At 53.3% G+C, this 26,067-nt stretch overlaps 9 protein-coding genes across 9 annotated transcripts; 5 read left to right on the forward strand and 4 right to left on the reverse strand.

Moving 5' to 3' along the window:
- Positions 1 to 159: 159 nt before the first annotated feature.
- PODANS_1_16810 (uncharacterized protein) lies at positions 160 to 929 on the reverse strand (the record flags this gene model as incomplete). The annotated part of the gene is made up of 2 exons (XM_001907092.1): positions 160 to 827; positions 890 to 929. 2 exons carry the CDS (start codon positions 927 to 929, stop codon positions 160 to 162), a joined length of 708 nt encoding a protein of 235 aa, XP_001907127.1.
- A 379-nt stretch (positions 930 to 1,308) lies between these two features.
- Positions 1,309 to 2,313, forward strand: PODANS_1_16820 (uncharacterized protein; the record flags this gene model as incomplete). The annotated part of the gene is made up of 4 exons (XM_001907093.1): positions 1,309 to 1,355; positions 1,427 to 1,821; positions 1,880 to 2,041; positions 2,135 to 2,313. The coding sequence occupies 4 exons, from the start codon at positions 1,309 to 1,311 to the stop codon at positions 2,311 to 2,313; spliced, it is 783 nt and encodes a 260-aa protein (XP_001907128.1).
- Positions 2,314 to 2,414: 101 nt separating this feature from the next.
- Positions 2,415 to 3,291, reverse strand: PODANS_1_16825 (uncharacterized protein; the record flags this gene model as incomplete). The annotated part of the gene is made up of 3 exons (XM_001907094.1): positions 2,415 to 2,692; positions 3,016 to 3,193; positions 3,280 to 3,291. 3 exons carry the CDS (start codon positions 3,289 to 3,291, stop codon positions 2,415 to 2,417), a joined length of 468 nt encoding a protein of 155 aa, XP_001907129.1.
- Positions 3,292 to 4,113: 822 nt separating this feature from the next.
- On the forward strand, positions 4,114 to 6,007 carry PODANS_1_16830 (uncharacterized protein; the record flags this gene model as incomplete). The annotated part of the gene is made up of 2 exons (XM_001907095.1): positions 4,114 to 5,123; positions 5,182 to 6,007. 2 exons carry the CDS (start codon positions 4,114 to 4,116, stop codon positions 6,005 to 6,007), a joined length of 1,836 nt encoding a protein of 611 aa, XP_001907130.1.
- A 1,046-nt stretch (positions 6,008 to 7,053) lies between these two features.
- PODANS_1_16840 (uncharacterized protein) lies at positions 7,054 to 11,737 on the reverse strand (the record flags this gene model as incomplete). The annotated part of the gene is made up of 4 exons (XM_001907096.1): positions 7,054 to 7,747; positions 7,813 to 8,703; positions 8,822 to 8,952; positions 9,056 to 11,737. 4 exons carry the CDS (start codon positions 11,735 to 11,737, stop codon positions 7,054 to 7,056), a joined length of 4,398 nt encoding a protein of 1,465 aa, XP_001907131.1.
- Positions 11,738 to 12,762: 1,025 nt separating this feature from the next.
- Positions 12,763 to 14,145, reverse strand: PODANS_1_16850 (uncharacterized protein; the record flags this gene model as incomplete). The annotated part of the gene is made up of 2 exons (XM_001907097.1): positions 12,763 to 12,828; positions 12,886 to 14,145. 2 exons carry the CDS (start codon positions 14,143 to 14,145, stop codon positions 12,763 to 12,765), a joined length of 1,326 nt encoding a protein of 441 aa, XP_001907132.1.
- Positions 14,146 to 19,131: 4,986 nt separating this feature from the next.
- PODANS_1_16860 (uncharacterized protein) lies at positions 19,132 to 21,135 on the forward strand (the record flags this gene model as incomplete). Its single annotated transcript, XM_001907098.1, has 1 exon — positions 19,132 to 21,135. One exon carries the CDS (start codon positions 19,132 to 19,134, stop codon positions 21,133 to 21,135), a length of 2,004 nt encoding a protein of 667 aa, XP_001907133.1.
- A 1,697-nt stretch (positions 21,136 to 22,832) lies between these two features.
- PODANS_1_16870 (uncharacterized protein) lies at positions 22,833 to 24,182 on the forward strand (the record flags this gene model as incomplete). Its single annotated transcript, XM_001907099.1, has 1 exon — positions 22,833 to 24,182. The coding sequence occupies one exon, from the start codon at positions 22,833 to 22,835 to the stop codon at positions 24,180 to 24,182; it is 1,350 nt and encodes a 449-aa protein (XP_001907134.1).
- Positions 24,183 to 25,421: 1,239 nt separating this feature from the next.
- On the forward strand, positions 25,422 to 25,979 carry PODANS_1_16880 (uncharacterized protein; the record flags this gene model as incomplete). The annotated part of the gene is made up of 1 exon (XM_001907100.1): positions 25,422 to 25,979. The coding sequence occupies one exon, from the start codon at positions 25,422 to 25,424 to the stop codon at positions 25,977 to 25,979; it is 558 nt and encodes a 185-aa protein (XP_001907135.1).
- Between the last annotated feature and the right edge of the window lie 88 nt (positions 25,980 to 26,067).

The following is a 26,067-nucleotide window of genomic DNA, read 5'->3' on the forward strand; positions in this document are numbered from 1 at the left end:
CTTTTTGCCGTCCACCAAAGGACACCTTCCCCATACATAGATAAACGAATCAATTAGCCAGAAACTCGCTGTAGCCCCCCCTGTAACCGCCAACACCATTTTCTGTACAAATAGTTTTTGCACAACAAACCCGGTTAATCATTCCCGATCCTCGAACGACTAGTTCTTCCTCCTCTTTCCCCCCTTCTTCGCCTCAGCCGCCTCCGTCCCCGTCGCCGTCTCGGCCGCAGACCCAACAACACTAACCCCCTCACCACTCAACATAGCCAACATCTCAGGAGTATATACCGCCGACGGCCCTGCCTCCCCACCCTCAACCTTTGCAGCATTCGCCCTCTTGGTATCAACCCTCCCAATAACACCCACCCCCTGCGCCAACACAGTCTGCAACGGTGCCGCAACAAACCTCCCCGCGGCATCAAACCACTCGGTAAAACTCCTGCTAATCTTCAACGTCTTCCTCTCCCCTGTCTTCCCATCCTTGACCTCAATCGTCATGTGATAGACTGGTACATTCTTTTTTGTCTCGGTCGAAATCCGGATCTTGTCACCTTTTGGGGAGGTGCCCTGGTAGATTGTACCCTTTTCGACATAGAAGATCCAGAAGGTGAGGAGTCCGTTGAGGATGGTGTAGAGGGCGACGGCGAAGGCGGTGTAAGTTTTTGTGGACTCGAAGCCGAAGTTGTAGTCCCAGGCGAAGCAGGCGGCGGAGAGGGCGAACGCGGAGAAGCCGAGGGCGAGGCGGACGTCGGTGAGGAGGTGGGAGGGGGTGAAGGAGAGGGAGGTGAGGTAGTTGGGGATGGCGTCGTCGGTGGTGTTTTTGAGGTCTGGAATAAGTGGGATTAGAGGCTGGACTTGGAGAGGGGGGTGGTGAAGGAGGGGAGCTTACCTGCTAAGTTGTAGACCGTGATCTTTTCTTGTGTGGCCATGATGACAAGTTATTTGAGCAAATGAATTGAAACGAAAGACAATCCCAGATACTGTTATATTCAAAGCCAGAACAGAGCTTCCTGCGAAGAATTGGTAGTAAACCTCTCGATCGTTGGCTTCAAAGTTCCTAGACAAACACCTGTCGCGAAACGGAAAGGCCACCTCTTTGGACGTCAGAAGTGGCCCGTGCTCCTCTACCCGTCTTTTTGGCAGGGTTCCTGCGCCGCGCGCACGAGCAACCCCTGTAATCTTGGCATTCAATGGGAAGCTCCAGCGCAACGACGACATTGCATTGCTGCTGTCTTGATCCCATCACCAGCCAAACACTTAACCCAATTCCACAACAACACTATCTCGCCCTGTGAAGAGACCACAACCATGGCGCAAGTACCAGTCCAGACGATCCATAGGGATCCCCAGTTATTGTATGTCACCCCCCTACCACTGTCTTTCACCACCATCAACAATGTCACTAACCACACCACCCTCACCACAGCTACTGGATCCTCTTCCCCATCACCATAGTCATGATCCTCACCGGCATCCTCCGCCACTACGCCACAGTCCTCATGTCCTCCGCCCCCAAACCCCTCGACCTCCGCTCCACCCGCGAGCAGCGTTCCCTCCTCCACGGCATCTCCCTCCGCACCAACTTCCACGTCCTCTCTCCCCGCTCCTTCCACTCCCGCCGCGACGCCGTCATCACCGCCTACGAATCAGGCGCATACCTCAAAGACCCAGAGAGAAAGGGTCAGCCCCCGGCAAACCCAATGACAGACCCGAGCTCGATGGACGGGATGATGGGCATGATGAAGAACCAGATGGCTATGATCATCCCCAACACGCTGATCATGAGCTGGATCAATGCTTTTTTCAGCGGTTATGTTATTAGTGAGTGGCTGACAGCTCCGGGAAGAAGGAAGGCGGCTGGGCTGACATGGCAAAATAGTGAAATTACCCTTCCCCCTGACCATCAAGTTCAAGAGTATGCTTCAGGCTGGTGTGGGAACCAAGGACATGGACCCGAGGTGGATGTCAAGTATCAGTTGGTACTTTTTGTGCATGTTTGGTTTGCAGTCTGTGTTCAACTTTTTGCTTGGCAATGACAATGGTATGTTTTGTTCTGGCAACTATTGACAAGGTGTATTGGCGATCCTATCAATGCAAGTACAAGCTGTGCTGACAATCTTCCTCCTCCTGATAGCTGCTAGCCAAATGGCTCAGCAGATGGGCCAGATGGGCCCTCAGGCGCCACAAATGTTTGGCCCTGGTGTTGACCCCAATAAGCAGTTCCTGGCCGAGGCGGAGAACCTGGCTGTGATTGAACACCATTCGGTTCTGCACGGTGTCGAACAGCGGCTTCTTGAGGGAATTAGGGTATAAGGGATGCACAAAATGTGACTTTTTGGCCTACGGTGACGACAGCAACATACGATAGCGTCTCTCGATGAACCGGGTTTGGTGACAGCGTCGGCTACTGTCCTTCACTCCCACCACAAGGTGATGCCAAGACCAGGGGCGGCCATTGTCCCAATTATGGAATATGGGGCCTGGTAGGTGGTTTTTGTTGGCGCATCGGAATCAGTGGACTCCTTTGGTTTTGTTGGTGGCTGGGTGTACCACCTCTCCTCGAGAACCATGAAGCGCACGATTTCGTGGGTGTCATAGTACAGCTGTGTTTCCTCGTCAGACTTCCAAAGCCAGACCTTTTCGGCCTCGACACTATGGCGGCGGTTAGTGACAAAGGCGACTCGAGCAGGTTCTGGGACTCATGAGCGACCTACAACTCTGTCTCTTCTGGCAGTTCAGTGGAGGGAATCCAAATATCGTTGAAGAAGGGCGTGCAGACTGGCGTGGATAGTCGGTCAGCTGGGAGGATGCAGCCACAAAGAGGAACAAGAGGTATAACTCACGCCGCATGCCTTGTGAAGTTTGCTCCTTGATACGTGCCTGGATAACTTCGCCCCTGTGTGGCCGGAAGACCACCATGTGGAACTCAACTGTATCGTAGATGTTAGCTAGACGTTATCAAGAGTCATAATGTTGGAAAGAGAAAGAAATCCACACCATTTATGTTGACATAACCATCGTATTGTCCTATCAGACCTTCTGAGGCATCGGTGATGTCCCATACGCAGACGCAGAGGCCGATGTTTGGAATGACTTTGTTGGCATATTTCTCATTGATCTTGTCCTCGATGGCTTCAAGACTGGTCTTGTAGAAGTCTTGGGGCTTGAGCTGCACCAGATCGGCGATTTTGGTCTTGGGAAGTCGATCAAAGAATGTGTTAGTCGCTATCTTCCTCGAAGTCCAAATATGGATAAAACCAGGAAATTGGTGAGACTCACGACAATCCACATCTTGGCGAGATATTGATTCGGCTTATTGATTATGAAAGTATAATCGCGAGTTTCGATGATGTGGGGTGAATAGTGTGGTGAAGTCGAGTTGGCTAAGGCGTGATTAACCTTCCAAAGCAGGTGAGCCAGATGTATAGTTTATTCCTGAAATTGACTGTACGGGTTTCAAGAAGTGGTGGGCGACGACGAATGAAGACAAGATGGTCAATGCAGAAGGTTATGAAAATCAAGCAAGAATTATAGTTGGGTATCACTGTGGTTGGCTTTCTCTACAAATCTACAAAACTTTTGCGATTGTTGATATGGAGTCTAGTCTCTCAAAATTCATCCCACACATCTGACCCTGACTGACTGACCTTGCCTCGGTGAGACGACTCACCTTTCGGGAAGCCCACTTGCAGCTCAATTCTGCCCCAGGAACCCCTGCAGCAGCCCCTTGACCGCCTTTGAATCCTGCGCTGGCGCCACCTTTGGCGTTTCTTCTTCAGACACCGCTGGTCCACAATCGTTGCGCCTTTCCCTCTTTCCCGACACCTCGAGCCAAACCCACAGTGAAACTACCCGTCATCAAAGCCTGTTTTCTCTTTTCTGACTCTGCCTCTGCCTCTTCCCCGTTGGCTTTTCTGTTCTTCCTTGTAGAGACACAGCACTGCACAGAGATACCCTTTTCATCGTTCTCCCGAGCCTGCGTCTTTCCGACTATCGGATTTCAAGTGAAGCCTCAATCCGTCATCAACAGGAGCCTGGAAAGTCGTCCAGCATATCGCGTCTCTCACATCTTATTTTACAGCATCATCCTCGAAAACCACGTCTCGATCGATCATGTCGTATAATTACGGGCCCCCACCGCCTCCTCCACAACCAGCACCACCGAGCAGTTCTCCGACTGGTTATAATCCTTATGGCGCGACGCGTGGAGGGCATGGTGGAAGGGGGCGTGGAGGTCACGGAAACGGCGATCGCGGTGGCTTTCACCAACCTGCACCTGTATATGGCTACGGGCAACCCCAATACGGCCCTCAGGCTCCGGGTCCTTACGCGGGACCGCATCCCGCTCAACCAGGCTATCCTCAACAACCTCAGCAACAGTGGCACCCCGAGCATGGTCAGCAACAGCAGCACGCTCAGCACTCATCTTCTCAACCACCACACGGGTCACTTCCTGCTCAAAACTACCACCCCAACTACGCTCCGCAGATTTATCAACCACAGGCACCCTACGGATCTCAACCACAATACCCTCACGCAGGCCCTCCTCCCTACGGCCCGGGTTATCCAACAGGAGCACCCCATCAAGGTCCTCCAGCTCAACAGTGGGGCAGTCATCCTCAACAAACACCTCCTACGTCAGGACCGTATGGTGGAGGTGGGCGAGGTGGTCGCGGCGGTTATAACAACGACCGCGGTGGACCCAAAGGGCAAATGATGGGACCCCCCATCCGGATAGGATTTGATAACAGCAACTCTCAACCACCTCCCGCTCCAGTGAGCGCACCATACCCACCTCAACCTTACGGTGGACCTCACGGTCCTCCTGCACCGTACGCTGCGCCGTACTCCGCATATCCTCCTCCAGCACCATACATGCCTGGGCCAGCGCCATTTGACGGCCATACTGGTCACAATCCCCGCCATCACAATCGTGGCGGTGGTTTTCATAACAATTCCAAAAACCGTTCCCACTTTGGCGGCGACAAGCATCGCAATCGCAACCAAAACAAGGGACAGGCCTCCCAGACCCCTCCGACCCATCATCAGAAGCCTGATGCTGCGTCGACGAGCAAAAAGAAGAAGCGCAAGACTAACACACTGGGTCTAACACCTGGAGATGAGTCTGAGGAAGACTTGGAGAATGAAGAAGAACGTCTGACCGAGTTGATCGGAGCCGAGGCCCCAAAGTAAGTCTTGTCCTGTCCATCAGTTGGGCCCCTTGCTAACTTTACACAGTCCCCAAACCTCGGCCGAGCTTGCTGCGTGGATTGCTGAACGCCGCGCCAAGTTTCCTACTAAAGCGAAGATCGAGGCCGCCAAGAAGGCAACGGGCAAGACTCAAAATGGTGACGCCAGCAAGGACTCTGAATCCGACCTCGTCCAGAAGGCTGAGAAACTTAGAAAACAACTGAAAAAGGTCGAATCGAGCATCAAGCGGAAGCGCGAACAGCAGGATGAAGGGGACGAGATGAGGGATCTGCATTTGAGCTCATCTCCCTCGACCGATTCTAAATCGGATGACGAGAAGCCTGAAGTCATGTCAACTCGTCAGGATTCCAACAACCTCCCTCCTCCGCCGAGAAAGGCAGACCCGACCAAACACTGCAAGTATTATTCGACGGGCGGCAACTGTGGAAAGCGGGGCAAGTGCCGCTTTGTTCACGATGCCACGGTCCGTGAGGCTGCTTTGAGAGAGCGTGAGATGAACGGCGGGCGCATGACCTTGCAGCAACGTCTCACGCTGAATGACAAGGAGCAGGAGGACCTTACCATTGTCAAGACGGTTAAATATCTCCAGGACAAGGGCCTTGTTCCTAAACCAGCTCCAGGTTCTGCGTCGACGGCAGCGCAGCCCGAATCTAGCACAGCCCCCCAGCCCCAACCCCCTACGGTTGCCAAGAAGGAACCAGGCAATGGCCTTCCTCCTATCCCGCCTGTGCCTAAGTATGCTGGCTGGAATATGAACGGGTTCGGCAATACCGGGGGTAGATCGAGTGAGCAGTAGGGTTCGCGCTCTCGTTCAGCCCCAAGAGGATTCCGTTCACAATCAGTGCCTCGCAACCCGAGAATCTCATCGCCAACTGGGCACAACAGCAGCCATGAGGGGTATATACCAAAACTGACACCGCCTGATTACGGACCACAGCCTTCCTCCTGGCAACGTTACTAAACCTACGAAGCACGATAGGAACTCTGCGTTTGCAATCCAGTGTCGGTTACCCACGGCCATGCACACAGTCTCAACCAGGTCATTAGCTGTCTCTTGGGGCTTCTTTCTCTCCTCCGATTTTCTGGGTCGCGACGGGCCTTGACAGTGTCGAGTTCTCGTTTCATATTTTTTCAAGGGCCTCTCGGGCTTGCGGCACTCATCACACAATGGCAGGCCAGGATTAGCACCACTCACCGTCACCACAAGTAGCGTGGGCTGCTAGAGGCATCTGTCATCTTTCATCTGTACAATATCACACGGGTTAGGCGTTTAGGGGTTAAGTCCTCTTCTTTCGCGTAGTTTGCGCGGGCGGGTGCTGTAGCACTCGAGCATTGACATCTCTTGGAATGGTATGCTTTTCCTGAAGGTAAAATGCAGGTTGGTTTCATGGGTGTTTCTGCGGTAGAAAAGACGCAAGCAAGTGCTGACAGGTACTCCTAAGCTTGGGTTCGGTAGCATGTCATAAAATAAAAGCGTTTTTGAAGGTCATATTTCTTCACCTCTTGTGTGACGTTGGTTGTGTTGAATGAAAACAGGGTGTTTCCTCTCGTTTGATTTGAAAGGTTTGTCATATCATTTCGTAACATTCGATGGAGCTCAGGACCGAAAGGGGGGGCAAGGAAACTCTTTTTCTATCCTTTCCATTTTCCTCCCTTCCATGTATCATACAGCACCAGCAAACAGGTCCGTCATCAAAATAAAACCACTATACCACCCTCCTTTAATCAACCCGTGATCAATGTTGCTATATCCTTCCCGTCACCATCCCCCCGTTTACCATACATATCATTCCAGCTGACTTCTTGTCCAAAATCATTGCTTCACACCTTATCACACAACACCTAAACCTGCTCCTCATCACTCTCCTCATCCCCAAGCAACTCCCCCTCATCATCCCCATCCACAATATCATACCCCCCCGCTCCCCTCGCAAAACTATCGCGTGTGGTAAACCTCCTGCTCCCCCAACCACCACCACCACCACCAAGTCTGCTCCACCTCCCTCTCGATCCCCCTCCCGCACCACCAAGCAACCCAACCCTCTCCATCCCCCCCTTGACAACCCTCCAAACCGCGCCCGCCACCACCGGAATGGCCACCACAACGGCAACGACCCCGCTAATAGCAATAATCGGGTACTTTACCCACGGCTGCCCCTCATCAAAAACATGGGTGCTCGTCCCGTTCTCCCCCAGCCTGATCTGCCCAAACTTGCCGTTCCAGTTCCTCCAGACATACCACCCCGCCCCGGCAGCAATCACGACAGGGATGACAACCGCAAAGAAGATGCTCCACCCCGAGCGGCGGTGCTTCTTTTCGTACTCCTCCTCCTTTTGAGGGCAAGCCACCGGCTCCGACTGCTCGTCCATCGTCTTGCCGCCCTTGCACGTCGTGAGGGGGATCCGTCTGTACCCCGACGGTGGGAAGAATTCGATCGCGTCGGGGTGTTCAGAGCACCACTGCTCTCTTGTCATGGGAGAGAGCCCGTTGACGAGTGAGCACTGGCCGATGGGGTCCATTTCAAAGTTGTAATCACTTTTTGACAAAAAAGGTTAGTTTTTTTTGGTGTTGAACAGAAACAGAAGGGGAAGGGGACAAACCATTCGAAATCCTCCCTTTGGCATTCGCAATCCTCTTTTCCGTACAAGGGTGACATCTTCATCGTGTTCCAGCATTGCACATCCCCGTCCTTTGCAATCTTCTTCCTTAGATACTTGCTCTTGTGCCCAAACAAGCACCCGTCCTTTTGCACCGGGTGTTCTGGTGACCAGAGCTCGTAGTCCCCGTTCTCGGGGTGGTCCTTGTCGAATTGGCAGTCCTTGTTGGCGAAACCCTTGAAGTTGAGCTTCATGGTGAAGGCTTTGTCGTCTTCGTCCTTGCCCCAGAGGAGGAAGGAGTGAGAGCCGCCTGAGCGGACGGTGGTGACGTCCCATAGTTCGACCTCCTTTTCGGAGAACTCGTGCTCCTTCCAAGTGTTGCCTCGGTCGAAGGAGTAGAAGAGCTTGTTTGACTGTTTCCTCGAGGCGGAGGCGGTAGTCTGTGCGAGGATGAGAATCCCGCCTTGGTCGCCAATGGCCCACGTCCAGGTGCCCTTCATGACGCGCTTCCAGGTTTTGCCCGCGTCGGTGGTCATGTAGGTGTCTGCTTCTTTGAGGGGGCCGAGGGAGTCGCCCGTGTTACCCCAGCCGAACATGATTCCGACGGCGCCTTGGGAGGAGTGAGTCTTGCCGTGGTCGCGGCGCTCGGTGTACCCGTGGATGTGGAGGGCGCAGTCCTTGCTGCCTTGCTTATCGTGGCAGGGGAGCATTGGGCTTCCAGGTTTGTCTTCCCACGGGAGCGGGGAGAATATGCCCACTGGGGCACCGTCGTTGTGCGTGGATTTGTTGTTTGGAGCTTCTTGGTCCCCATTCTTGTCGTCTGAATTGGCGACTACGTTGACCAACCGCAACGCCTTCCAGGCCGAGCATCTTTTCAAAGTCAACGTAGTATGACTCGTCACAGTTGACGTTGCGAAACGCTAACGACGTAGGATGTGCCGTTAGAGTTGCTCTTGATGATGGTGCCGTATTGCCGGCCTTCCTCCATGCTGGTGGCAACAAACAGGTTGACGGCATGTGTAGAACTGTCGAGAACGGTATAGGCGTGTTGGTGGGTAACCTCAAAGCCATGGGGGAAATGGGCGTTGGCGTAGTTCTTGCCGTCCAAACTGGCGCTGGCTTGCAATGTCTTCTTCTCGGCATCTTCGGCAGCCACGACGATGAACTCGGCCATGGTCGCAAAATCCTTCACGTTTTTGCCGTAGACCTCTTCGTTCTTGAACCAGTCGTTCGATGACGCAAGCACCAAAGGCTTGGCCTTATCTTCCTTTTCATGCTTGAGACAAAGAATCTGGTTCTCCTTGCGGCCCTCGAACTTGTAGGCAGAAGACCCGGTGAACTCACAACGGCGAACCTGTTTTCCAATTGTCCGCCAGTAGGCGAAGGGATCCTCAGTGGCATGTGCAACACCGTAGCACTCGCCATCATCACACTTCTTGCCCATCCAGATCAGCCAGTCTTTGTGATCTGGATGGAAAGCGAGAGGGAACATGTCATTATCTGGCTTAGTAGGGGCATCGAACGCCTGGAACGTCTTGCAGCGATCCATGGTCACGAATACCTTCTTGCCAGAGGTAAGGAAGAAAACGGCATCCTTGAAGTACTGATGGGGAATGATGGCTGTAATCTCCTCATCCTCCAACTTTTTGGGCGTTTCCCAGTCTTTGCCATGGTTGAACGAGACCAAAATCGGGCCAGCCTTGTTAAGGGGGCGCATGATAACCGTCTCGTCCGTCCCAGTGCTAGAATCACCACGCTCAAGATAGTGCTTCTCAAAACCGTCCCACTTCTTTCCTTCCATGACATGTTTTGTCTGTTCGACCTTGCCGGTGAGCTCATGAGTGGGACCACCATTGCCGCCTATGGCGTCCTTACACTTCCACTCCTTATCCTTGTACTTGTCCTTCATCTTGTCGGTATCCTTGCAAGTGTTCCCAGGAATCTTGCGGTATCCCGAGGTGCCCTTGAAGGTATCATCTGGCTTCTTGTCCTTGCAGGCTCCTTCAGGTGCAAGTACCTTGCCCTTCTTGACACACTCGCCATCCTCATCCCTCTCGAAGTTGAAGTCACACTCATAGTCTTGCTCCGTGCAGTCGCAGTCCTTAGTCTCGGCGACAGCATGCTTGAACTCCTGCTTCAGGAAGCACTTAGCATCCTTCTTGCGGCGATGGAAGCTCTGAGTGTGGCCCATCAGGCAGGTCGGCTTGCCGTCCTTATCGACACGAGCAGACCACACCTCCATGTCATCCTCCTTGCAGGTATCCTCGTGAAGGCCCTCAAAGTCGATAGAAAGAACGCGCCATTCCGGAGACTTCTTCGTCTTGCCAATGAGGAGGAATTTCAAGCTGGTTGAATCCTGAGACGTGGTAAGGATGTACGGTCTGATCTTAAGATCATCCGGTAGAGATTCAGTTTTCCATTTTTGGCCGTGGTCCAAAGAGTAGCTGATCTCAGAGATGTCCTCTTCCTTGGAGTCCTTGACAGCAACCAAGATAGAACCCTGGTCACCAAACTCGTATTTGTGAGGCCCGTCCAAAGCCTTGGTCCATGTTTTGCCGGCGTCGTCCGAGACGTACAGGTTGCCCTTATCCCAGTAGCTCTTCAGCTCGTCGCCAGTGTTGCCAACACCCATGACAATGCCAGGGGCAGCGCTGGAGAAGACGCGGCCGATGTTGCTAAGATCCGTTACAGAGTGGAGATGAATGCGCTTACCATCAGCCGTGATCTTCTCAAATGTGCGCCCATCATCGAAAGTGATTTCCGAGTAGATCTCCTTGTCAGCGCCGGCCTTCTTTTCAACCTCTTCCCAATTTTTGACCTTGTTGACGAGATAGACGCCCTGAATGCCAGCGATCTTTTCAAAGTCGACATGGCCATGCTTGTTGCGGTTGGTATGCTCGGCGTTTTCAGTGAAGTGGTTACCCTTGGAGTTGCTGCTGTACATGACACCCATCGGATTACCCTGGTTCGATGTCCGTACATCAACCTGAATGCTGTAATTGGTGCTCTCCAACACGGTGTATGCGTTTTGCGCAAGACGGTGGTCGTGGCTGTCGTGGGCCGCGGGGAAGGCAGCACGGCTCCATTTCTTGGTGTCATCAGTGACAAAAAGCGCCATCTCGTCAGTGTTGAGCGAGGTAGTTGCGACCAAGATCCACTTCTTCACGATCGCAATGCTCACAACACCCTGGATAACCTTGTCAGTATCCAAGTTCGGTTCGAACTCTTGAATATTCTTGGCTTCCTCGGTCCCTTTGAAGAAGTTGTCCGAGATCTTGAGGCGCTGGTCCTGCTTCAAAGGCGAGACTTTGTCCCTGACGATGCAAATAACACGGTCTTTATCGAGGTCATCTTCACCTGTCGTGAATAGTTCTGAGCCCTTGGCCCACCAGCAGCCATCCGTATCGTCCCGCAAGGCCTTCCCCTTGGTCTTGAATCCATCGGTGGTATAAGTTGTAACCTCCTGGCACTGAAAGCCATGGCATCTCATGCCATTGAAAATTATACGATCAGGGTCGTCGGCGTGGAAAGCCAGCATGTCGGGTCGAAAGATGCTCAGGTCGACGCCCGAGTCAAACTTTTCCCAATTCTTGCCGCGATCCGTCGTTCGGTAATGCTTGGAGCCCTCTGTAAGGATATAGGCGCGCTTCGAATCGAACTCGTGCATGGTCAGGAGCACGGCCTTGCCTTCGGGCACAGCGTCCACGCGCTCCCACTTTGCGCCGGCGTCGTTGGAGAGATAGACATTGCCATCATCGATATCCTGGAACAGCACTACATCCGAGTCGGCAAAGTAGTTGATATTCATGGGTATATTTTCGAACTCTTTGGAGTGGAAGGTTGGGCGATCCTTCGCAGCAGCGAGGGGTGTCGCCCATAAGGCTGAGGCCAGCAAGGCCGTGGCCTGCAAAGCTCTCCAAGCCTTCATGGTGCGTCGTTATCGAACCGGTCGTTCATCGACGAGGGAATCGATCGAGGGTGTATCAAAGCTGAAGGCGCGGAAGGGGAAGGCTGACTGATGTTGGCTCGCAATGCGCAGACGAACAGGCAGCGTACAAAAGTGCCGAATGCGTGTGCGTTGCAGCAGCGGGCAGCCAAGCTCGGCTCTTGGGCGTTGGACGACGATAAGATATTGGTAGGTTACGTTAGTGCCAAGCCTCGTCCTCCTCCTCGGTTGCTGCTACTGATGTTATCTTCGTTGCTAGGAGGAAATTGTGGGAAAAGGAGATAATCACGGCAAGGCTGATGAATCTGCTCGTCTATTCTAGGCTCAAGTCCAAGCTGTCTTCTTCTCTGCGTGCAGTTGCAGCTGCAGCAAACCGTCCGTCACAAGCTGAGACGAAGGCTCACCAATAGCAGTTCACGCTGCCTGCCTGCGCCACAGTTGGGGTTTCGGGCCGCGCGGTACTTGGAGCTTGCGCCTGTTTGCCACCTAAACGGGCGTACCTTACCCCTTATCTTATCCAGCACCTGAGTGGTTCGGGAGCTCCACGATTATGAACGTGACTTTAGAGTAGACATCGAGATAAAAGAATAACAACTAATTACAAACCTAAGGAGATCTATACACAAAGGAAACAACAGTGTCGACAGACAGACAGACAGACAGACAGAATATGTCACCCCCACCCACCTTACCAAAGACCCACAACATCTGACAATCTTCGAGTTCCATATAACGCCGAAAGCGCACGATATAAAAGTCCCTAACAAGTACACGGAAAGTAAGCCATCGACAGAGGCCCAACACCTGACCGGGAGGCAAAAATCCACCCTCGAGCTGCTTGCCCCTGTGACGACAGTGATTTTCCTATACCCGAACCTGTTTCGACGTAATTGAAGCAACAATAACCCATTCGACCCCATGTGAAATGACAAGTATACACATTTAAACCGTAATATGCGATTCCAAATCCGCCACTTTCTCCTCATCCCCTACATTTCTAACGTGTATTAGACCTGGAAGCTGCCGGGCTTCTTGAAAACAATGTAAGCAGTGCCGCCAGGCTTGAGACCGACCTGTTTCATCATGTTAGCCTCTTTCGTTTTTATCAACATTAGCAGAATGATACATACGGTGCAGCCCTTGTCTTGAGAGTAAGTGCCGGCCTTGAGCCAGCAGGTACCAGAGATGTCACCCTCAACCTTGATGTCAAAGTTGAGAATGGCGTGGCTGGTAGGCAGGTTGGGGAAGACGGAAAGGAAGGTCTCGCCCGTCAAGCTCTTGCCGACACCGATGTTGGTGGGGGACCAATTGCCGGCAGAATCGGGGTACTTCTCGCTCTTCCACTTGCAGGCCTCCTGAACGGGGACACCGGCGTTGTTGACGTAGTATTGAGCCGTGGTGGGCTTGCCTTCCCACTTGTAGTAGGTCCTGGAGTCGGGGTTGGTCAAAGGATAGGTTCCGCCGGGCTGAGTATCAACGGGGATGATCATGTTCTCGTTGCCAGGATAGTCGGTACGGCAAACAGCAGCGTTGTCATCGAGCTCGTTGCGGACAAAGACACCACCGGCGCCAGCCTCGCAAAGAGTCTTGACGGAGGGGCGGGTGAGCTCCAAGAAACCATCCGCATTGCACCAAAGGCCACCGACAGACTGGCCGGTGGCACCCTGCTCCTCGGGCCACTGGGTCTTCTGGTAACCGGGAGGGCAGGCATAAGAGCACATCATCTTGGGCCCGCAGGTGCCATCAACAGGCTGGTCAATGTTGTCAACGGCCTTGCCCTTGACCCAGTCGCCAAAGCTGGCCAAAGTGGTCCAGCCGCGAGTGGTAGACCAGGGAATCTTGACAGCACCATAGTCGGTAGGAACCTCACTGCAACGAATCTTGCCGCTGGGAAATTCGGCGTCCAGACCGGTTCCCTTGGGAACCTCGGGCTCCTCCTCCTCCTCCTCTTCCTTCTCAGGTTCCGGCTCCTCGGTAGCCTTGACCTTGGGAGCCTCTGAAGTTGTGGTGGGTTCGGGCTTGGCGCTGGTGGTCTTCTCGAAGAACTGACCACCATGCTCGGGGAGAACGATCGAGGTGGTGACGGAAGGGGGAGGGGCGCTGAAGGAAGGCTTCGACGACCCAACAACAGCGAACTGGCCGGCGGCGATACCCTCCTGAGCCTTCTCCTCGGGGATGACCTGGCCGTCAAGAACGTACTTGACAACGGTGGGGCCCTCAACAACCTCGGTGATGATGACGGTCTTGTCGGTGCGCTTCTCAAGTTCAACGGGCGACTGATTGTGCTTGCGGGCATGACGGTGGAGGTGGGCGTGACCGTGGTTATGGGGCTGAGCGACAACGCCGGCAACAACCGCCGCGGCGACGGCAGTTTTGAAAAGTCCCTTCATCTTGATAGTGTGTCTGAGCGTATAGCTTTGTCGTCGTGACTATTTTTCCGTCGCAAGTGTCTGGAATGTTTCTGTTCAAGATTAACCACTGGCCTGTCGTGGCGCGCCTGGTCAAGAAAGATTGACAGCCTCCGCCTCCGCCTCCGCCTGAGCCTGAGCCTCCGCTCATCGCAAATGATGTCTCCATTATTCTGTTTACAGTACCGGGATCGTGTGGATGGCCAACATCTGGGTTCGGAGATCGGGGCTCGAAACAACGGCCAACGTAGACGAGAGCGGCGGGGTTGGAGATCGGGTCTTCGGGAACGTGGGAAACTAACCTGTTGTTTTGTTTTGATCGGATGCTACAGGTACAGTACAGTACAATCGCAAGGTTCCAAAGGAATGTGGTAGAGAGCCGAAAACTCTCTGTTGGCTGGAAGACTTGTCGCGCAAAGAGAGTGTGCGGTGACAAGAGTGGAAAACGAGTGTGCAACAGTTCAAGGGAGTGGTGAACTGAAGAAGGAGAAATGGGGTCTCGAGCGGTGGAGCGGTCAGGGCGAGCGGCGGATGGCCAGACTGAGTCCAAGGGGGAAAATGAGGAGGAAATGAGCGTCAACCGGGGTGCCTGAGCTTGGATGGCCGCCAAGCACTGGGCGTTGACCTTGACGGTGGGGATCCCCTTCCTTGGCGAGATTGCCCAAATTTGGGAGTGGGCGGCTACTGCAGGTACCATCGTCGCTGTGACGGCAGAGCCAGATGCCCACCGGCACAGGACGTCAGCGCGTCGAGGGAGAACTCTGTCTGAAACAACCCATCCAACCATACCTCACGACAGCTTCAACAACATCGCAACCGTTCAAGCGGTCGTTGACTAATTCGATCGCGGAGAGGTTCGACCAAGCCTTGCCAACAACAGTGGCGCGAAATCTCACGAGAGCCAAGACTGCCAGATGGAAAGCTGCCAAGCTCGCGACGGATCAAGCTCCTTTCGTGAGGAGTTTCTCCCCGATTTTCCAGGGCCCAGACTGTTGGCCCTCCGGATAGGTTCCGGCATTTAGGTCTTGGGAATGAGCGGTGACGCCTGGGTGTCCTCTTTTGCGCGGGAGTAGAGAAGATTGTCCTCGTTTCGAGATCCATTCGAGTTCCAATTTATTTTCTTGTCAACGCATGGCAAAGGCGTGTTGATGAGATGATATAGTAAATTGCATTGTCGTGTCCTGTCGAGTCGAGTCCATCTGTACAACGTGCCTCGCATCGTTCCATCGGCCGCCGGCGTCGATAACTCTCAGATAGTACCTGACTAAACCCGATTAGGAACATCAACAGCCAATCCGCAACCTTTCTGCAAATCTTGGGGGAAAAAAGCAGCCACCCGACTTTATGCCGTGCCGACACTGCTGACTCGACAAAGCACGACAGGAATAGACAAAACGACGAGCTCGTTGGTCGCAACGGTCGAAACGACATGCACCGCAACGGTGGTGTTCACCATCCTCCCGGGCTTCATCGTCTCTGGGGTTCTGAGGCGCGGTCGGTCCAAGCCGGCAGTTCTTTATTAGCGTCCCCGGAAACTTGACGATCACTCGTGTTGCGAGAGTCCACACCTGGCTAGAACTCGGCCAGGTTGTTGAGATCCGTTGATCCTTTCGCTTCTTGCCGCCTCGATGACCTCCGCTCACGACCCGAAACAACAATATTTTTCCTGAATGGCTGACAAACAAGGCCGGCCAAGTGAAGTGTTTGTTTTCGTAGCCCGCGGGCTATCATCACTCGTCTTTGGTGTTCAGCCGAGCTATGCCAACAAACCGACTTACACGTCAGCCACTGCGTATTGGCTACACTTCGCAATGTCGAAGAAACACAACCTGCCGTCGTGTTATCAGGCATCTGAGCACAGATCCAGATCAGGATATGCTGTGTCTGTTTGAGCAAGACACACACTCACCTATCCCACTCGCACATAGCCGAAAGACGTCAAGTTTCACAGGCACGACATCAACCGCTGACCTGGGAACTGCTGCCACGTTGTCTGCCAAAAAAGGCTTGTTAATGGGGATCCCGCATGGCTTTACTGACGCCGACTTGTGACGGCTCGGTCAAGCGGCGCAACGGCAGTTCGGTTGTCGATGGTGCACCTTTAGAGGTGGAGGGGTAGTATGCTGTGTATCCTGCCAATGTCTTGATTGCGGCGTTCTGACGAGGCCCTCAAGTAGATGAATGGTCCAGTCTATATTGGCCTTGAGTGGCTCATGCTGTATGTTGCGTGCCTTCAGTTAATATTGCTGTAAACTTTGGCCTGGTACCTATCTAGTAGGCCCTTTGGGAGCCTATGTCCTAAGAAACCTTTGACGCCAGTCTGGTCTGCCTAGCTTGCGTAGTTTATTTTTGTTCGGTTGAGAGAATTACCTTCATTGCCTCTCTAGACTTCTGGCGATGTTGTCTCACACCACACAGTATTAGCGCTCTAAAGCATTGGTCTCTTTCTCGGCTGCCTTGCGGCGGAGTTTACCTTCTTTGTATTGTTATCAGCTTAGGCATAGTCGATTCATGAATTCTGCTTCATCATGTGGCATTCAAGTACACTTCACCATCTCTAAAGGGCTATACTATGCTTCGGTGGATGGCACACTGGAGAGCGTTTTTCCTGTCCAGCATGGTGTTTTCGGTAAAAGTATGGAACGATCTACATTATTATGGGCTACCGCTTCAGGAGAGCAGAGTGGTATGAGGTGCTTCAGCAGAAGCCCATTTCTTCAAATTTTATTCATCGGTAGACACGTGAATTATGGGTGCTTTCAGGTTTGTTGAGTCTTGTTTGGTATCACTACCTGTGACTTGTGGGTCAGCTGGTCGATAGGTGATTCATCACAATCATAAGTCACGGGTATTGATAACAAACAAGACTCTACAAACCTGAGATCAGAGTACGAGAGGTTCATCGTAGGTAGAAGGCCTCCAGCAGCGTCCTTCACATATGACATAACTGCGAATGTTGGTGAGCGGCACCACTATCCCACCAATCGCAAAGAAAGAGCCTCATACGATTTCTTCAGCTTTTGCAAAACCATAGCTAACTCTTAGTTTTTTAACCAATAACGCTACAAGACTGTGTTGACATGCATGTAAGCAGCTGGAAACCCATAGAAGAGAGGCAACCAGTAATCAGTCGCGAGCTCTTATTCGTCAAACTATGAAATCGACGCATTGTCCCCTCGACGTCACTCCTATGACGATCATTTTACACAAGGGCCTTCCAGCCTCGGGATGGCACGAGAAGTTCATGCCCTCGAAACCCGGGTCTGAAGTTCTGTGTCGGAAGAAAGAAAGACTTGGGATGTTATTTCTTCCGAATTAGGAAGACCTTGGATGTGACAACCTGGGATACCGCTGGGTGATGATGCTCGGATGGCGAAGATCTTTCATGCAGGGACCATCAACTCCCCGAGTCTCTCCCTTTCTGAGGGTTTCTTGTGAGAGTGATACAGCTGCAATCACGGAGACTTAAGATGACAACAAGAGCCACCTGCTACAGAGGGCCACTTGGGCGATGTACAGTATCATCGAAAGTCGTCATTCGTCATTGACAAGATTTGTTATGGATGATGTGGCGCTGCTGAGGTCCCCTTACGGCTGAAGAAATGCAGCGGCATCGAGAGGGGTGTGGGTGGTTGCGCCACTTCTGTTAAGGAGTACCTGGAGTCAGCCTGCCGCTTGCTGACTAGCCAGCTGGCATAAACGCCTTCATCGAGTTCATCGTCATCAACAAGTCAGCACAGCCACCTATCAATCCTTCGTGTTGCGCAGTGATTGTGCCGGTACTTTTCTCTCACGGCAGCCTGCCTCAAAAGCCCCTACACTAAGTCTGATGTCGACAGCGATGGTTTTCTACCCTCATCGTAGGCTGCCGACTCTGCTATTTTGCTGTAGGACAGATTGGGCCCGAGAGGACCTGATCCGTTGTCGTGGCGTGCAGTCGATCTGCCAAGACGCCGAAAGTGTCGATGATTGCGCCTCAACACAGGCATCACAGAAGTGCCAGCCCCGTTGTTGGTGGCCGACGTCCCATTCAGGTCTCCTCTGCGCCGCAAACTGACATGCAGCCCGTGTCTTCCTTTCCCACGCCGGGCAACACACGCTGCTGGAACTGGACTGTGTGACGCCAGCTTTCTGGGGTTTTCTGCAGACTCGGCCTGCTGGTAACCCTACAGTGCCTACCTCCCCTCATCCCATCCAAACATGTCAGGTACGCTGAGAATGTGAAGAACGGGAAGGTGTGAGACAACTCATCCAACGTTAACAATTGATGAGGTTGGTGGCTTGATAGACCCCAAAACGGTTTAAGCGGCCGGTCTCCAGCCTCTCAACGACGTGGTTGCCCTCACTCAGAGCTTGGACCCTCTCTTGTACTCCTTAACAGACGTTCGGGCTTTTCCCGAACGTCGCACACGCGCTTCACAGCTGGCAGTGACCCCACAGGTCCGGGGGGCCACAGCGCCCATTTTTCTTCCTCAAGGTCCCCATCGCCTCAGCCTTCTTTCAACACCTTGCTTGGACTTTTGAGGCTCATTCACTTTCCCCAAGTCATCCAAGTCACACCGGATTCCAGAGACACCACCAGAGCGTCTGTTCAAAGCAAGAAACGTACGCTCCAAGGCCCCAATTGTAGTCAGACCACCGCAGACTTGTAATACCAGTAATTCTCTTCACTCCCCAATAGCCGTATCCAACGAAACCTCTGGCGGCCTTGCATCCCTCGGTCCTCGAACCCCGAAGCTCTCGCCACGATTCCCAGCTTCCCCAGCCACACCTCGACAGCCTCGAGCATTCCCATTATCACCGTCAACAACAACAGCAAATACTTGCCTCGGGCAATGCGTCTCGTCTGCCGGTGACATCCTGATTGCGACGGCATTATACTCGGGAGCCCCCAAAGTAAAAATCTGTGACTTTGGGTACCACCTATCTCCTTGAATTCCCCAACGGCAAAGCCACAGCGCGATCCTTATGGCCTCGAATCGAGGACCCACCGCGACAGAAGCTCAAGCTCCTCGCGCGCCCGCGACGGCGCTCACAGCCCAGAGGTCGCTGAAGCGCGCTCGCGAGACTACCCCGACATCGCCAGAGTCTGCCCACTCGGGTGATCTCTCCCCATCCAAAATCGCTCGCCTGATGGGGCTACATACACCCACTCTGACCGGCGCCGCCGCCCTCGAGGAGGAGAGACGACGGCGAGAGGAAGAGCATCAGCATCAGCAGCTGGCCTCGTTGGAGACGAGTGAAAACCCCAACCATAGGGCGATTGAAGAGCTCATGTCGGGCGTAGTGAACGCGTTGAGTCGGTCACACGATGCACCGGCGCCCGCCCCTCCACCGACGGGGGTCTCAGAGATCGAGGCAGCTGCCGCCGCAGCGGCCAGGGCCTTGAGCTCAGTCACTATACCAACGGGGGAGAACCCAATCAGCGAGCTACAAGATGTCAGCCCCCAGAGCGGGACAAGCGGAGCGAGTCTCGAGGATGCTGAAGGACAGGTTGTGCACAGCCCTGCAGCAATGGACATTGACGGGCGTGGTGATCAACGCATGTATGCGCCGCAGCCAGATGCTCAGATGGATGAAAAAACGGCCAATTCTCTTTCATACCCGGGAGTTCTCTCACCACAGGGCAACATGCCGGCACCTGGTGCTCCCCAAAGGGGGATGAGCATGCCTATGCCACCATCCCAGGGCTCCGACATGGAGCCTCGGTCACCTGGTAACAGCAACAAGAAGCATAAATGCCCGTACTGCCAAACGGAATTTACACGTCATCATAATCTGAAGAGTCATCTTCTCACCCACAGTCAGGAGAAGCCGTTTATCTGCAGCCACTGCCAGCAACGCTTCAGACGTCTCCATGACCTTAAACGGCACGGGAAGCTACATACTGGCGAAAAGCCGCATGTTTGCCCCAAGTGCGACAGGAAATTTGCTAGGGGAGATGCCCTGGCGAGACACAGCAAAGGAGCAGGTGGCTGCGCCGGGCGAAGATCAAGCATGGCCGGCTTTGGCGAGGAAGATTACGAGGCCAGTGGTGCAGATGACTCTGCCATGTCTGGTGTTTTGTACGATGCCAATGCGAGCGGCGATATGGCGGACGATGAGCGGCGACGCTCGTTGCCTAGCATCAAGGCTCAACACGTTCCCGGACAGCCAGGCGTGGACGGCTATGCCGCGCATTCCAACACATATCCCCCGGTTGGACAGCGACCAGGTGGCTTATATCCTCCCAACGTCGACCGTGGTTCTACAAGTTCTAATACTTCACCCACCGTTCCCAACAACCACACCCCTCACACGAGCATCTCCTCGGTGCCTTTAAGCGCTGGAGGTGCTTCTATGTATTCCCAGAGCGGCATGACGGAGAGTCCCAAACCCCTGAGCCCCGGAGCAGCACAGGCCAACCAGGGTCTTCTCCAGCGATCGCCGCACGAGACCCATCAGGCGGCTTCGGGGCTGTCTCTTCCAGCGCACGGTATGTCACCAACAGCTAAGCAAGCCTGGCTCTCCCAGTATCCCCCTGCTGACCGAGATGCTATCAAAGGCAACACCGCGCCAACCGCTCAAGCCACGGGACGCGGTCGTGGTCGCGCTGCTAGCGGAGCGGCACCGCCAGCCCAAGGGGCACCTCCTGCAGACGGCAACCTATTTGGGGCGGAACAACAACAACCTTACTGGGTGTTGCTCCAACATTTCGACGAGCGTCTGAAACAAATGCAAGACCAAGTGGCCGCTGAGATTTCAAAGGCCAGTGCCCCGCTGTTGGAAAAGATCAATATCCAGGATCAGCACATTGCGGCTCTGTCCGCCGAGGTGGCTTCGTTACGGCAGCAGTTGCAAGGGCAACAAGAACCGCCGTTACCACAGGGGCAAGAGCAGCAAGAAGCGGAGCAGCCACAGCATCAGCAATTACAGGAGCAGCAGCCGCAGCAGCAGCCTGAGGCGCCAAATGAGGTAGCAGTGCAAGAGTAGGAACGCTTGCAGCTGGCTTATACAGGTTCCGAAGGAAGCGATGGGGGAGCTCAAGGCTCCTTGCAGCGGATTGGGATCAATATGCGTCACGCACTGGAGGAGAGGGGGTGGACAAATAGTCCGAGTTATTCTGTGCATTTGGGGGGGTTTTGACACCCAGTCTGGTAAGGCCACCGCTACCATGCGATAGTGAAGGATAGATGGAGGGAGGGTATCCAAAGAAACAAACAATAGTGGTGTTTGGCGAGAAGAGAAGGGCGGTAGCGGCCAAACATCCCCAGGAACTGTGGGCCAAGCGCGGGGGGTTGTAACTACTACATTCTGTTTGCATCTTTGTTGCACATATTTGGAAGCTAGTTTCCAGGGCAGAAGTTTTCGGTCATCAGGGCTGGGTAATGGTGAGAACAGTTATGTTCTTGGGGCATGCCCATATAGTGACATTGTATGAGAGGGGGGTTATCCATTGGCGCTATTTAGATCAGTGTGCCTCGAGGCAATAAAAGGTCTATTTTATATGTATTGGGCGGGCGGGCGGCTGAGATTTCTCCTTCCATGATTGTATTATATAGTGATGAGAAAGCAACAGCCTCTGGTTCTTCAATCCCGTCTGTGAATGCCTGCCCAAAAACGTGTTACATCTTTTGAGCAGGGCCAGGGGGCGGGGCTTTTGGAAAAGTCTTGGCGACAGGTGACAGCCACCGGGGGGGCGGCCCCACCGGGACGTCATCACCTGGAATGGGTTCGGCTCGGCTCTTAGCGGCACGTAATACGGCGCAAGGTGGAAGGAAGGGCAGTAAGCTCAGGGTTCAAGTCATCTAACCATCTCATGAGGCTCTTCTCACGTTTGCTGCCATTTTCATTGAAACAAAGAAGGAGCACGACGTTTGATAATTCGAAGCTTTTTGTTATCATCAGCTCGGCGAAACTTTGTAAGTTGTGAGAACTTACATCGTAAACACGTCTTGATAAGAAGCCGAATCTCCCGATCCGTCCACCCTCCCTCCCATCGTGCACGTCCACTATCTACCTTCGACAACGCGGGTTAGAAAGTTAAACTTTGGGACCGACAGATTCCCCCCCCCCCCCCCCCAATTCCAGTGCACGAATAGTGTTTTTTTTAATGGGATTAGGGATCGCGCGTCCGGAGTCTGTGTTTAGGGGGAAAGTTTGATAGGTACCTACCTCCTAGATTGGGTGTTATCCCCCCCCCCCTTTCCTTTTCTTTTGTTCTCTCTTGCTAAGGTGAGCAGTGGATTTATTCTCTTTTTGTTTCGTTCATTTTTTGGCTACTGTTGTTGTTGTTGTTGTTGTATAGTTCATCATGGACCGCGAGAGCGGTTCTACGGGGACGCCCCCTGTTATCACGAAGAAGAAGGGGAAGAAAACGGCAACGAAGAATAAGGGTGTTGACGCGAATGTAGGGACTTCTAACTTGAAGGAGACGATTACGGCGGACGAGCCTGCTGCTGCGAGTTCGAGTGTTGTGAAGGAGGTGGTGGTGGTGCCGAGCACGCCAAAGAAGAGCAAGGGGAAGAAGGGGAAGAAGGGTAGTGCTGTAAGTTGACTGCTTGCCATGGGATAGGTTGTTGGGTTGCTGACACTGGAGGTAGAGCTTGGACAGTCACATCGAGTCATCCTCTTCCAAGACACCACAGCAAGAACAACAACCCAAGAAAGCGGCCGTGATAGGCTCGAATATGGCATTGGCCGAGTCGACGGGGGATTTCTTCGAAAAGGCAGCGGATGAGCTTCCTGTCAAGACAATGGCAACGTCAAATTCCAAGGGTGTGCAAGTCAATGGTGTGAATGGCGTCCGTGGCGGCCTGGATGACGAAAAGGAAAGACCAAGCGAAAAAGAAAATAGGCTTGTCAATGGTGAACGGAGTGGGACAGCTACTCTCACCCAACGGAAGCAGCAGAAGAGTTCCGCTCTCAAAGTCAAAGACAACGACTACCCACCGCTTTACGATGACGACGAACGGGAGGATCGCCGACTGGACCGAATTCAGGCCTATCGAGCTGCCGGGATCCGGTTCGCGCCGTGGAATATTCCTTATCGACGCCGGATGCAGACCGTAGCGGTTATCATCCACTGCCTTAGCATCGCGTCGACGGTGTCGTTTTTCTTTTTCCTGTGCGCCATCCCGATCTTTTGGCCGCTGATTATCCCTTACCTGCTGCACATGTCGCTGTCCAAAAACGCCACCGACGGGAGGTTGCGGATGCGTTCTGAGCGCTGGCGAAGGCTGCCGGTTTGGAAGCTGTTTGGGGAATACTTCCCTGCCAAGTTGCACAAGACACACGACTTGCCCCCGACGAGGAAGTACATTTTTGGGTATCACCCCCATGGCATCATCTCCCACGGAGCGTTTGCTGCTTTTGCCACCGAGGCACTGGGGTTTTCGGAGAAGTTTCCGGGCATCACCAATTCACTGTTGACGCTAGATTCCAACTTTAGGATCCCGCTCTACAGGGATTATATCCTCGCTTTTGGGCTTCAGTCTGTCTCCAAAGAGTCGATAACCAACATCTTGACCAAGGGCGGGCCGAACAACGAGGGGATGGGCAGGGCGGTGACGATTGTGGTTGGGGGAGCTAGGGAGTCGCTCGAGGCGCAGCCGGGGGTGATGAATCTGGTGCTGGCGGACAGGAAGGGGTTTGTCAAGATGGCCATTAGGACGGGAGCCGATCTGGTGCCGGTGCTGGCGTTTGGGGAGAATGATCTGTATGATCAGCTTAGTCCGAAGACGCACCCTTGGTTGCACAAAGCCCAGATGTGGGTGCTGAGGACGTTGAAGTTTACGTTGCCGTTTCTGCACGGGAGGGGGATTTTCAACTATGATGTTGGACTGATGCCGTACAGGAGGAGACTGAATATTGTGGTGGGGAGGCCGATCATGGTGGCGCAGAAGAGGGAGGGGGAGATTGAGAATGAGGAGGTGAACAGGCTGCATAGCGAGTATGTGGGGGAATTGGAGAAGATGTGGGAGAGGTATAAGGATGTGTTTGCGGCCGGCAGAAGGGGGGAGATGAATATTTTGAAGTAGTTTTTCCTTTTGAGGATTTTGCGAGGTTTATAGACATTTGTTTTTTTTGGTTTGGTGATTCGGGTGTGGGAGCTAGTGTGCGAGGAACGCGTTTCGAGTTGAGCTCACGTGGTTGTTTTCTTGGTTGTGTAACGTAACGAGGATGGCGGAGAGAGGGTGAGGCACGGCAGCTCGGTTTTCTAAAATGTATTAATCCTGATAACAATTCATGTATTTTCTTTGGGCAACTGATGATTTTCATGTTCAACACCGGGTGTTTGCAGCAGCGTGACCACACCGCCTATCACAGCCAGAAGCAATGAAGGCTCCGTGCTCTCCGCTTTCCAACCTGAGAGCAAGGCTCGGGGCAGGTGACCAAACGATGAATTTCACGACTCTGTATCACCCGTCTGAAGAAAGGCAAACGGCTTGCTCTCGGGCAGGTGAGTATGTTCAACCCTCCCAAACAGCAGGAAAATCCCGTAGATAACAAGCCGTGACAGAGTTGCTCCTTCACGGCCACCGAGGATCTGTTGTTCGCGATGGCTCCTACCCCATCCATCGAGTCAGCACCCCCACCACCACCATCACCAGGCATAAAGTCTTCCATCGTACCTCCAGAGAAAGAATCGACACCTACAGAAATCACACCTCAACCTATAACCAACCGACCAGAATCACGCACAACGACCAACAACAAAAAACAGGAACCATGTGAACCGCCCTCTAGCTGCTTCTCCTCCCCTCGGCCGTACCACCACCACCCACCACCGCAGCCGAGTTTACTTGTCACCGCGCACAAGACCCACGACTACCGCCACGAGTTGTTGCCGTTCAGAAGAGAATGGTTTATGACCCATCCCACCAAGCTGGCGATCATCACGGCTCTGGTCATTGCCCTGCAAGTGGCAGTATGGGGGTTTCTGTGGGGCGTTTTTGGTGTAGGACCAAGTGAGGTGAGTGGGTTTAATGACGTCTCTTTTACTGCAGTTGGGATGAAACACATGTGGTTTTGTTACTCGCGTTGCCTAGGTAGTGTATGCTGTGCATGTATGTATGTGTGTGCATATGCTCGGGGTAGTCAGCAGGAGTGGTTGGTTGGTGGGTGGGGGTGGGTGTTGACAGAAGAAAAAGAGGATGGGTGAAAAAAATCGGAGCAGTTTGGTCAGAGAGTTGCTGTTATTTTGACTTATATCCGGATCTGTTGAGGTACATGGTCGTCGAGGTGGTGCTGGTGGTGGTAGTATAAACAACTGTTTTATGCCCATCCCTTGTCATTTTCAACATCTGTGGTTATACCAGTCTGCGGTATACTCAGTCATTATGATTTTCGCGACGTTACTGATAATTTCCTCTTTGTTATCCCAGACCACCTCAGCGTCGTCACCACCCCCCATAGCAAACCTCACCTACGCCGCCTTCTCCGGCCTCACCCTCCCAAACTCCGTCAACCAGTTCCTCGGCCTGCCCTACGCCCAGCCCCCAATTGGACCCTTCCGCTGGCGGTCCCCCTCCCCTCCTCTTCCTTCCTCGTCAGGATCAGGCCCAATACCAGCCACCGAGTTCAAACCCATCTGTCTTGGGACGGGGGTGGCATACCCGACTCCGGGGCAGTCGGAAGACTGTCTTTATGCCAATATTTGGGCTCCGGCGAATGCAACGAGTGAGAGCAGGTTGCCGGTGTGGGTTTTTATTCAGGGAGGGGGGTATAATGCTTTGTCGAATTACAACTGGAATGGGAGTGAGGTTGCCCAGAGGAGCGGGCAAAGCGATGTGGGAGGAGAAAAACTAATGAATATGCAGAAGTATAAAGAATAATGACATCATGCAGGACTGTATGTAGGAATACATAATACTAAAGTAGCCTCACAAAAGAGCAATACTACACGCATAGTTATCATAATGT

The sequence above is a fragment of the Podospora anserina genome, chromosome 1 (assembly GCF_000226545.1).
Source record: "Podospora anserina S mat+ genomic DNA chromosome 1, supercontig 4".
In the NCBI taxonomy this organism is placed as follows: Eukaryota; Fungi; Ascomycota; class Sordariomycetes; order Sordariales; family Podosporaceae; genus Podospora; species Podospora anserina.